This window comes from Merops nubicus, unplaced genomic scaffold (assembly GCF_000691845.1).
Source record: "Merops nubicus isolate BGI_N331 unplaced genomic scaffold, ASM69184v1 scaffold1343, whole genome shotgun sequence".
Classification (NCBI taxonomy): Eukaryota; Metazoa; Chordata; class Aves; order Coraciiformes; family Meropidae; genus Merops; species Merops nubicus.
This window is the reverse complement of record NW_008596691.1, coordinates 56,419-68,861: the sequence shown is the minus strand read 5'-3', so window position 1 is coordinate 68,861 and position 12,443 is coordinate 56,419. Positions and strand designations below refer to the sequence as shown.

Genomic DNA, 12,443 nt, shown 5'->3' with positions numbered 1-12,443 from the left:
GGGGCGGGGTTTGTGGAGTGTGGCCAGAGCCTCGTGGAGTCTGGTCCCCAGGTGACATACACTCTACAGGTGGAAGCTGCTGGAGGCAGACTTGTACTGATTTCTGACAACACATTATAATATTGATTGGAAAAATAAGGGTAAACAATAAATCCAATGCTAATGATGGAAATAAATAATATTTTTGATAACTACAAGAATAATAACCATAATCATTTCAAAAGACCTGAAAATGACACGGAAACTGGGAATCTAGTGGAGTCAGATTAACAGACTGGGGAGAAGTATAACTTCCTGAGGTAAGACTTCCCAAGGAGTATTCTCAGTAACAGACCCACGATGTAACACCTGCAGTACGGAGACCATTTCGTGCCCAGTTCAGCATGACAGAAATCAGCAACAAACCCCAGAGCAAAGCAGCGACTTTCTCCAGGCTGTGGAAACCAGTAACTCTCAGATGAAGAGTGAGAGCAAGTAAACCACAACAGAACACATGCGGTGTGTGAGGGAACAGTAAGGCACTAAACTCCAAAATAAACACTGGAAAGACACGAACTAAAACTGCTTTCAGAAACTGCATGATGTAAATGCTCTGTTAAAATATCCAGTCCTTAAAGACTCAAAAAAAGGTGATATTCTCTCAACGGAGCAAAACGCTATAAATAAACTATTCAGGCAACCGCTCAGAGCTACACTCATGCCCCACACTGGGTGCCAATGAAGGTGCAGTGCTGGTTGTTGTGGCTGCTCAAAGCATATACCCGCACCCACCCCAGAAAATTAAGGAGAAAGGGAATATGGGAGAGAGACTTACCAACTAGTAAAGAAAATAGCTTTAATGAAAAGAATATTGATAAAATGGAATATATAAATATATGCAAAACCAGTATCGAGCCCAACTCCCCTCCAATGGCAATATGACACCTTCACCCAAAATGCTGGGAGCAGGCCCTGGGGAAAAGTCCCAGACTGGACTCAGCAGCAGGTGACAACTGGGTCCAGGGGCTGGATTCTGGAACTGGGTACCAACGGCAGGATGGACGGAGTCCTCAGATGCTGGCCAGTGAAGGAGCAGCAAAAGAGAAAAGGGGCTTGACCCTCGTGATCCCTCAGCTTTACACTGAATATGAGGGACATGGGATGGAATGCCCCACTGGTCATTCTAGGGTTGACTGTCCTGTCCACACCTCCCTGCAGGCACGGCCTCTACCTCTCAGAGTAGTGCATGGGATTTATCAGTGACCTCGGTCTGCGCACCAGTCCTTGGTGGTAGCTCTGAACATGGGGTGTTACCACTGCTAGAAGCAGACACCACTGTCTGTGGAAATCTGCTGTCACGTCCACGAAGTGCAGTTAGAAGAGACCGAGCTGAAAAGTAAAATCACTGAACAAAATTAGCTCTGTTCTACCCCTGACATCGGATCGGGACATACTCCAAACCAAGACAATGGAAAATGTTTGTCTATGCTGTATGATTGATTTAGTTGGTTTTCTAAATTCTAAAACACTCAGCTTAAATCACAACCATCAACCACAAGACAAACCACAGAGCTTTCTGTTATCTTCCCTGAGTAACACCAGATTTTGCTGGTGCAAATACTGGGGGCAGGTGGGAAAGTAACCTTTGGGTCACATATTTGCTTCATTTAAAGATTTTCCATTTTTAAATATTGCTTTAATAATAGTCCTTGCTTGGAAGCAGTTAAAATTGCTGTGGGAAGTGATGACAACCCACAATCACAGTCAATATTACTAATTCTTTGTTGTTTTAAACACCAAAATGTCCCTTTATTAGCACTACATTCTGTAATAGAATTGGACAGGTTTTCCAGAGGTTAATAAAATGCAGTACCTGCAAACAAATATCTTACCACCTTAAGCAATATGTAAGTTCAGCAAACTGTTTTACTTAAGAATATTTATTGTAAATATTCTAGGCTTTTGACAGCTTGGCTTCAAAATTGATCTGTAAGTTATTAGAAGTAGGTTAAAAACTGAATACATTAAACCTTGGGACAAGTAAACCCACCAACCCACCATTTTTCCTTTCTTCAGAAAGGGAATGAAAGAGTAAATTACTTACACAGCTCCAGCCCAAGTGACATGCTTTGTCACCACAACCTCTGCTGACTTCAGAAATGACACACACCTTGATGTGGGATGTAATTTTATTCTGTGTAATGAACTTCTAATGGCTTTGCTTTAGACACATTTATGTAGTGGTGGCGGAATTTCCTTGTTTGCTGCAAATTAACTTTTGCTGCTTTTCACTTCAATTAAGACCACCCCCTGGAAACTGATTGCCACCTTTGTATAAACTTGAGTACAATTTCCTTTACAATCAGTTTTTCTAAGCAAATAGTATATGCCAGTTAGTGCAGTAATATGCACCCAGCGTAACAAAGTGGTGCCTATCCAGTATGGAGAACAGAGCATGTAACATTCTTACACACTCAATGTGAATCCCCAATAAATTCTTAAAGGGGGCTGACTCCAGTTAATTTCATTTCATATTCACTAGCCAGCAAAATCGGGTATGAATAAGCTATAGTACCTTATGAAAAGTTTCTACAGAACTAGACAAATCTCATTATCTGACTAGTCATCCTTATTGATCACAGGTAGCAGTAAGATGAAAGTTGTGAACTTTTAAAAATTAGTAATAATTTATTTTTTTTTAAAATGTTGAAGCAAGACAAGTAAATGAGTTTGGAAAGCCTTCAAAATGTGTATCTTCATTATAAGGGTGCTGCTTTTGCTAACTGAAGATGTAGCATGTTTAGCAGTTCCAAAACCACCATGAACTGCAATTTAGGATCATCACAAGAGTTTGGAACTAAATATAAATTTTTAAAAAGTAAAACATACTAAGAATTATTGAATGGTATTGACTGTAAACCTTAATGCAGATCACATGTCTGTGTGACATTGTTTATTAACACAGACCTCATATCTGTGTTAATAGGAGCTATAGAAGACATTCTGTAATTTCTGCACCACCAGAGAAATGAGCTCAACTGTTACAATTTGCAGTTACAAGCTCTGACTCCTTTTAGTACTCTGGCCATCACTCCTGGTGCCCTGGGAGATGTCTGAATGGTCATTTGGACCAACAAGAAAACAAAGAGGATATTCATAAGTGGCTTTGCTAAGGAGTACACACTTTACCGTGGTCCCTTTTCAAACAAGAATTGTGGTTCAAACTGTGGAAAGCAGACTTCACAAGAGGAGGGATGAAATCTTGGTGCTCCAACATCCTTTCCTTCAGGGGAGGATTTGCTTACATAATGCAATTTGCAGAGCAACTGCAACAGCCCTTCCTCACTGAGATGCTGGAGCATTTCAGGAGCCAGGCTTCCCTTCTGCAAATCCTCTGAGGCTTTCTCGTAACCACTGAACCTCTTCTCGGTTTAGGCATGGCCAGCAGAATGCCTCCTGCCAATCTGCCAGTGATGCCACAAGCACAGGCCTACCTGACAAGCAGTCTGCTTCAACAGCTTTGCTTCACAAGGACGCCCAGGGTGGCACGGAGTGTTGCAGCATCTAGAGGCACCCACCTCACCGTGTGCTCTCCTGGGCCACCACAATGAAGCAGGTTATCAGGAAATGGTCTGGCCCTTGGACTTCTTAACGCATCACAGCGGCAGGGTGCCTAACAGGAGGAAGGAGGCTTGAGGGAGCACCTCTGTGCCATCAGCTGCTGGCAGGCCTGGCCACGGCAGCAGTAATGTAACTAATATGGATTCAAACTTACAAAGTTTAAAAAAAAAAAAAATTACAGCTAGAGCTTTAACATACCTAAATTATATAAGCTGAAGTATGATAGATAAGCTCATGTTTACCGTACTTAAGGATAAGTGTGCTAGGAGCACACTTCAGGTTATCTAACCCAAAAGCCTATGTAGAATTAAGTTATTCTAGAATTTTTTTTTTATGAGACCAACACCTTGGACTATCTGATAGGGTTAAATTACAGTGTGGACAAAATTACCTTCAGAAGCAAAAAATAAAAACCAAACTACTAAAAAAATGCAATGAGGGTTATAACATGGATTATTAACACTTCAGGTAGGCCAGAGGCCTAAAAAATCGTCATTCATGGATACACCAAAATTAATTTTTTGAAGATGGAAGCAGCAGAATTTGTCCTCTTAGTTTCTTTTGGCACATACCTTCAAAGACATTTAACTCTCAGAGACATCAAAAATTTGTATTCAAGTCACAGTCATTGCCTCTTCTGAAGGATAACCTGATAAAATTTGTAAACCTCAGGAGTTTAATTGTGCTGTAGAAAAAAAAAAAGAAATCCTAACTTATTTTTTTGCCTTGAAAAACAAACCTCAAAGGGCAATAGTATCAAAGATCCTTCCTAATGAGAATTTGAGAAACTATTTTACAGCTTTGGTGTCAGGCACTTTGTTGTATTTGGTTTCTTTGCTTCCTCAAGAGGCTAAGGTAAAAAATTTCAGTGATGATGACAAAAAGGGCTGAAGCTGGATCTTTGATACTATTGCTCTTTGAGGTAATCCCAATCCACAACTTTCCAGTGAAAATTTAATGCTATTTATAAAGATACAAGTTTTCTCTACTGTTTTAAGCTGAAATTTCTCTACTTCCCCAGTACTAGACTGCTGCTGAGGCACAGGCCATGGAATCACAGAGTGGTTTGGATTGCAAGGGACATTTAAAGTTCATCTAGTCCAACTCCCCTGCAGTAAGCAGGGACATCTTCTACTAGGTGAGGTTGCTCAGAGCCCCATCCAGCCTGACCTTGAAGATGGACACTTGTTTTGCATTGTGCTGACGGTGGTTGTCATACAAGCCATTAATGTGATAATTGTTTTCGTTTATAGTCCAAGCCTTGAAGCAAAATCTTCCAAGACAAAAAGCTAAACATCTAGTGGCAAATATAACTTGTTCTCTAATGCATGCGAAAATGAATACATACACTTACGCAGAGAAGTTACTCAGAAAGTTAAATAACGTTATTGTGCCATTATTAGCCAAAAGTGTGTCCATCATTCCTGACAAGAGTCTGTGCCAACGCTAGTTAGCATGCACTAAAATAAATTGTGGTTAACACTCTCCACCCCACGAGGTAATGGGGACTTGAATATCTTGGAGAACGATGCAGGCAGGCAGGTCTGGCTCAGCAGGGCACAGCTGTGCTGAGAAGTCTGACCTGACTGTAAGATGCTGTGCAGTGAGCTTGGAGGCTTGGTCATGCAGCTGAAATGCAGAGAGCAGACTTTTGGCCACGGCAGGATTACAGCAGGTAGGATCTCATTCCTTCTGAAACATCAGGGGCATCGCTTGGCACTGCACAAGTGATTTTCCTGAATGGTGACAGAAGAGAATTGCTTCCTGACAGGAGGTTTTTCTGCATGTCACGCAGTCATGCCATGCAAGGCCAAAGCCAACAAGGCTGACCAGATCTGTGCTAGTTTTACAGAGCCAAAACCTGAGTGTCTCTGCAGATTAACTGTGCAACAAAAACACAATTTCAGTCAAATGCTGTCTGTTTCTTGTAACCACAATTCCAGGCATGGGACTATTAGCACACTGAGTCCCTTCCCTTGCAAGTACCAAACATAACCAGCCCAAACTATTAATTGTGAGAATTGATGTTCATGGAAGACTGAGGAAGTGACATGCAGAAGACATACAAGTTGTACAAATTCTTCTAACAAGCCTCCCTAAGCCAAGGTAAAAAGCAGGAAGCAGTGAGTTATCAGACAATTCTGCACACACATGCTAGCAGCTGGGTACAGGGGAGGTTCTGCATTCAGGTGTGCCAGAGGCCCAGCAGCCTCTGCCACTGAAACTCAAGGGGCGGGCAGGAGCGGTCAGGCTTCCTCTGCAAACAGAAGGAAGGCTTCAAAAACAACTACTCTCCAAATGGTCCATGAAGAAACAGGCTCAGATTTTTAAAAGCTTCTAGCTATCTGAAAAGGTTATCAAAAGCAAGCAGGTGTCTTTAAATACCTAATCCCCTTCTTGGAAAAAAAAAAAAAAAGTCTTGATAGCCTGAAAGATCAGAGCTTAGAAAGAAATCTCTTACGAGAGAAGGCTCCTTTAAAAGCCTTTTCTCACCCTCCTCCCACCCACAAGGTACAAAAACCAAAGGCACATAGAAAGGAGCAGGTTTACCTTGTGATTCCTGCAGCTCTTGAGGTGACTAATAAATACTTAAAACTCTAAGTAAGCCTCACATTTGCAAATAATTCTTTCAATGCATAGAATCAGTCGTTTTGGTTGGAAGAGACCTTTAAGATCGAGTCCAACCATTAACCTTAACTCTATCAAGTCTACTGCTAAACCGTGTCCCTAAGCAACTCATCTACACGCCTTTTAAATCCCCTCCAGGGATGGTGAACCAAATTTTTTCTGTTGTTTTTGTGAACCAAAAAGCCAGTAACAGCACCAAAAAAACGGCACTATCTAGGACAGCTTATACCATGTTAGCAATCACGGAAGTGTTACTTTGTGATAAAAGCCTAAGCACATTATTAAAAAACAGCATAAAATATTACCAAAGTTAGTTGAATAGCAGTGACAGAAATTTATTTTTTAACATGTTATTTTCAGCTTTCAGTAGCCTCTTCCACACAACTTGGAAGGCTAGACTTCTTTCATAATTTTTTGAAAGGAAAGCTGAACATACAAAAGCTTGTTCCTGCTTATTTAGAAGCCTTGTAAAAATTCTTGGAGTTGTGCAACTATTTCTGTATCCACAGTTTCCATGAGTGCCTGAAAACCTTGTTCTCCCAGTAACTCCTGCTGGGCCTTTAGCTTCTCATAGACGAACTGCTGCAATGACACAGTGTGAACCGGGTCCTTCAGTGCAAGCTGTGGGAAAAACACAAGAGAGAAATATATAATAATCCACTAAAAAGTACCCTGTGACTTACTCATGTCTTCTATAACCTCAGCTCAAAGAAGAAATCATCTGCTGTTCTGTGTATTTAGTTGAGAAACAAGAGGCAAAACTGTAAAGCAAAGATGAAGTAATTATCAAAAGCAAATATGAATTTAAAACTATTGAAATAGTCTCAAATCATGGTCCCAGTGTGCTGTAAGATTTTATCCTTCTATCAGATAAAACAATTTCAAAGCTGCTTTATGAATTACTGCCAAATGAGTTCCCCACAACTCCTAAAAACACATCAGGTATTATCATAAGCACTTAAGAGATGGTATAAACTACAGTCAGTTGTATTTTATTAGTAGAGGAAACAAAATGAAAAAAATTAACTAGTTTAGATTATATGACAACAGCTAAAATAAAATGACCATATGCACAAAGAACAGACATGCTTCTTCAGCAGTAGTACCTATACAACGTCATCCATCCAGCTGGGTTACAAAATTTTCTTTTGAGCAGGGAGGGACAGCGTATTTGTCCCTATTTTCCACATTAACTGCTTCTTAATGAAAACAAGAATAGGTAAACAGAGAGGCTACATTGCCAGAGGACCTATTCTTAAATTTCAATACCTGAATACAGGTGAGGCAAGGCTAAGGACACAGACAGATATTCAGCATTTGTCCTTCAGTCCACCAGGCTGAATGAAAGAGGTTGGGAACTGGGGGCATATCTGCATCAGAAAGTACCATGTTGAAATAAACAGGCATTTACTGCAGCCCCATGATGTATTCCTCTTAGTATCCAAACCAAGGAAGGTCAGGAAACATAATACAATGCTAGATCTCAAAGCCCACTGAAACAGGAGACTTCTGAGCTCATAATACCCTGCAACACTGCTACTTCCAAAGAAATAAGACATATTAAACTTGCACAATTCCTATTTTGGCATGATAAAAAAAAATAAATATTTTAATATGAATACTTTAAATCTTAAGATTATTTACTTATTTATTGAACAATATACCTAGAATGGGGAAATACTGACTCAAACATATAAATGACTTGCCAACTTTCTATGTAGAGTTTCCATTAGGTAGGGAAGTAACTGAAACTTCTGCTGCTTCCTTACCAACATACATTCTACCTGGATAAATAAAAAATTGTACAGAACTGTGGTGGGTTGACTGTGGACAAGCAGCTGCCCACCAAAGCTGCTCGACCACTCCCTCTCTGCAGCTGGACAGGGGAGAGAAAATATAACAAAAGGCTCATGGGTCAGGATAAGGACAGGAAGAGAACTCACCACTTCCCATCACGGGCAAAACAGACTTGACATGGGGAAAATAGTTGAATTTATTACCCATCAAATCTGAGTACTTGAATTTATTACCAATAAAATCAGATAATGAGAAATAAAACCTAATCCTAAAAACACCTTCTCCCCACCCACCCCTTCCTTCTTGCTGGGCTTAACTTTACTTCCGAATTCTCTATCTCCTACCCCACAGTGGCACAGGGGGAATGCTTGATGGTGGTTATGGTCAGTTCACCACATGGCGTCTCTGCTGCTCCCTCTTCCTCAGGAGGAAGGACTCCTTACACTCTTCCCCCTACTCCAGCATGGGGTCCCACCCACAGCAGAAAGTCCTCCATGAACTACCCTCAGGCTATACTTTCTCATGAACTACTCCAGCTTGGGTTCTTTACACAGGGTGTAGTCCTTCAGGAACAGACTCCTCCAGCACAAATCCCCAGTGGGGTCACAAGTCCTGCCAGAAAATCTGCTCCAGAGTGGGATCTTCTCCTTCTGTGGGTCCAAAGGTCCTGCTAGGAGCCTGCCCCAGCACAGACTTCACATGGGGGTCAGAGCCTCCTCCAGGGATCCACCTACTCCTGCATGGGGTCCTCCACAGGCTGCAATTTAATATCTGCTCCACCATTAACCTCCATGGGGTGCCAGAGAATCTCTGCTCTGGTGCCTGGAGCACCTCCTCCCCTCCTTCTAAACTGACCTTGGTGTCTACAGAGTCGTTTCTTTCACATTATCATTCCTCTCTATCAGCTGCTATTGTTCCACGCAGGTTTTCTTTTTCCCCCCCTTCTTAAATATGTTACCACAGAGGCACTACCATCATCAACGATGGGCTTAGCCTTGGCCAGTGGCAGGTCCATTTTGGAGCCAGCTGGAAGTGGCTCTGTTGGACACACGGGAAGCTTCTGGCAGCTTCTCACAGAAGTTGCGCCTTTATCCCCCTGCTACCAAACCCAAAACAGCTACAGACAGGAAACAGAAGTTCTGCAAGGAAATACACTTTATGCTGCTCAGGGGAAAGCTGATTTGACTAACTTTTGAATTTATTTCCTTTACTAATTGATCTTTAAACTGGACATGGGTGCCTACCTTGGGGCTGGACTGAAGAAACCAATCTTCCACCTCACTGATTGTAAACACTAGTTTGAATCAGCAAGGCAGTACAAAGGTTTTACAAAACAACCATTCTCCATCCCTCCCAACTCCGCTTGCCAGCGTCAGCTGCACTCTAGAGAATTACCTACTGTTTGAAATGGCCTTTGTTAGCTGGATCTCCTTCCTCAGCATCTTTACACAACACTACAGCCAAAAATCACTGTTTTTAATAAATAATTATATATTATTCTGTATAAAAACATTACTACAAAAAATTACTACAAGCAATAACACAAACTAATTGGAATGGCACTAGAATATAAGAACAAATAATACAAGTCCAGTACAAGTCTAACAAGCGTGTCGGTGATACCTCAATTAAATTGTTGAAAAGACTTCCAGAACTTGAAGAAATATCTTCAGTTTAAATGTGGATACTTTGTTACTAAATAGGGAGCAAGAATTCTTGGAGGACATAAAATCATACATATTTACCATTATGATTGGTATCTTATGACTGTGATACTCTAAGACTGAAAAAAATAATTTAAGCAGGAATATAGCTTTTAGTTTTAACAGTGATTTAACATTTTGAAGTGGATCCAGACAATATGAAAGGCTCCTAATATCAAAGCTTTTTTATGGATTTCAGTGGGGCTTGAATTAGATCCATGGCAAATCTGTAGATTAAATTTGTAAATTATACCTCTAACAACAAAGTTTAAATACTACTTTTAGTAAACCACTTTACAACATAAAGGCTTATTGTACTCTAATTAATTTACCTATTTTCCTGAAGATACAAAAATCACAATTAAACTAGTTTCTTCCCATACTAGGGTAAAATAAAAAACCTAAGACTTACATATTTACATTCAAGCATCATCTAAAACATGTACCAGCACGGATAATTCAAGTTTAAATAAGACAGATATTTGCTGGGAAAACCCTTACTTCATTTTTCCTCTCCATAGTTTCAAATAGAGTTGAAAAAGTTTAATGGCCTTTTGAACAATGATACCAGAGTTCTTAAAAATGTGTATTGAGGGCACACAAAAATAAGGCACCTGCAGTGTGTACATTACGTGCAATTCAAGGTCATGAATCACTCTCTGCCTTTTTACATTTTCCTCAATATATTTGTAGTAAGACTAAAATATAGCAGTATAAATTTATAAAGCCCTGTTCTAGCTAGAACTCTCTTAAGTAATTATGAGCTGTACATAATAACAAAGAAAAGTACCAATAACAGGATAAAGGGATATATCAAAGAAAAATATCTAGACCCAGTGCAAATATTGGGAAGCGATACTTAGCACGGACAATGCTTAGTGGACCATGCTAGTTTATCTTTTTCCTCACATGAATGGCCTTAACATTTGCAAAACATTATTATTTTGAAAGAGAGAATCCTATTTATCTTCTCTTTATTGTTCTCTGAGGTTTAAGCTCTAAGCCCTGATACAAGCTGCTGATTCAGCAATGGAATACATAAGAGGGTAGAAATCTCTTGCAGGAGTGAAGTAGGACAGGAGACTAAAATGTTCTTAAATCAATTGCAGACTCCCTTCAGGTTACTCTTGATTTTCCTCTTCTCACTTCAATTATTTGTCCCTACTTTTATTTCACCAGAGATTGTTAGTGCAGTTGTTCTAAATGTCACATGAATTGAGTGTGTGTGCTGATGCTTCTACAGACAGGAAGAAAGTTCTGGTGCAGCTGGCTAGGAATGGGCCCAGGCATTTTTTTTCCCTCAATCCAGCTTATCAAATCAAATGCTAGCTATGCTTTCAAAGCCATGAGTAACAATCCTGATTGTCTGACACTTCTATTACTAGTGATCCACCGAAATGACCTGTATCATTTTGAAATAAACAGCCATAAGAAGTGGCAAGCTTCAGTTTTTGCACCATCCACAGAAATTTATACTGGGCAATTTCAGTTTGGATTCAGAATGAATTTATATGAGACATTTATAACAGCTAGAGATTGCTTGCTTTAACAGATGTGAGAAATGGCTTAGAAAGAAACAAGAACACAGTGAATACTAAAGTTAGCTGAAAAAATGATAGCATAGAAGGCTCAAATCTGAAATACATCAGGAATGATCAGCTAAATCTGGGAATGAGAAGAGTGAAACAGACAGCTATACTTACAAAAGAGGATTGAAAGAAGAATAACAAAGGATTTTCATAATGCTCAGGAATCTAGAAAACAGTAACCATGGAAATAGGTATGTCTAGATTATAAGATCAGAGACAAAAAGGAAGCGTCAATGTTCACGTATGGCAATTTATTCTGTGTAAACCTTGCAAGGAACCAAAGGCTGAAAAGGTATTTAAGCACAATGTTAATGAAGAGCTGCAGAACAAATTATCAGTTCCTCAGATGAAAAAAAGGAAAGCAACACGCAAAGGAAGACAAGTTTCCCGTGTAAATCAAAACCTGCATTCTCATGTTCCTATCAGTCATGGCTGCTCCTTACCAAAGCACACAGATATTTCTCTTTATTCAGCAGCCACTGACTCTGTACTGCACGTGACCTCAGAACAGTTCCCTCCTCATGACTACGTCCACCAACAGTGTATTGGAGCACTGTATCACTGAGGAGGGAAGAATGACACAGGTCAAAAACTAACATATTCTAATTTTCATTTTGCCTGATGTATCTGCATTGAAGGTAGTCCCTACAAAGTCTAAATTCCTGAATACATACCAAAACTATTAATATCCACCTGAAACTGAAAAACTAAAATAATTTCTGCAAAAAAGTTATTAAAATCTTAGCCATCCAGAAAGAAACAAAACTTGAGTATATTCAGAGAAAACTAAGAACATTAAAGGACTGTAGATTTAAATTCACTTTGTTTTTTTCAAATCTGATTAACAAACCAAATTTATCTCTTTCCTTACAGATACATAGCTATAAACATATCTTTATTGATAGGGATCAGTATATTTATATATCAACATCATAATATGTCAAGACATTATCCAAACCCGCTAAGAATAAACATTATCATTCTGTAACAAACATCTGGAATTTCATTTAAGTTTGCAAGCTAGAAGAAAATTTAACCAAATTTTACAGTCTAAAAAAAGCTTTTAAGATGCTTTTAAAAGTTAACTGAATTACAGAACTACCCAATAAAGTTTTAAGGACCACAG

The 12,443-nt window shown here is 39.6% G+C and overlaps 1 protein-coding gene across 1 annotated transcript in view; it reads right to left on the bottom strand.

Moving 5' to 3' along the window:
- Window positions 1–6,684: 6,684 nt before the first annotated feature.
- IPO11 (importin 11) overlaps window positions 6,685–12,443 on the bottom strand; it is a gene marked incomplete at its 5' end in the record, with an annotated part of 61,818 nt that continues 56,059 nt past the window's right edge. The window contains one exon of the mRNA XM_008936435.1: window positions 6,685–6,849. Within this exon, the coding sequence (XP_008934683.1) occupies window positions 6,685–6,849 (165 nt within the window). The remainder of the gene's footprint in view (window positions 6,850–12,443) is intronic.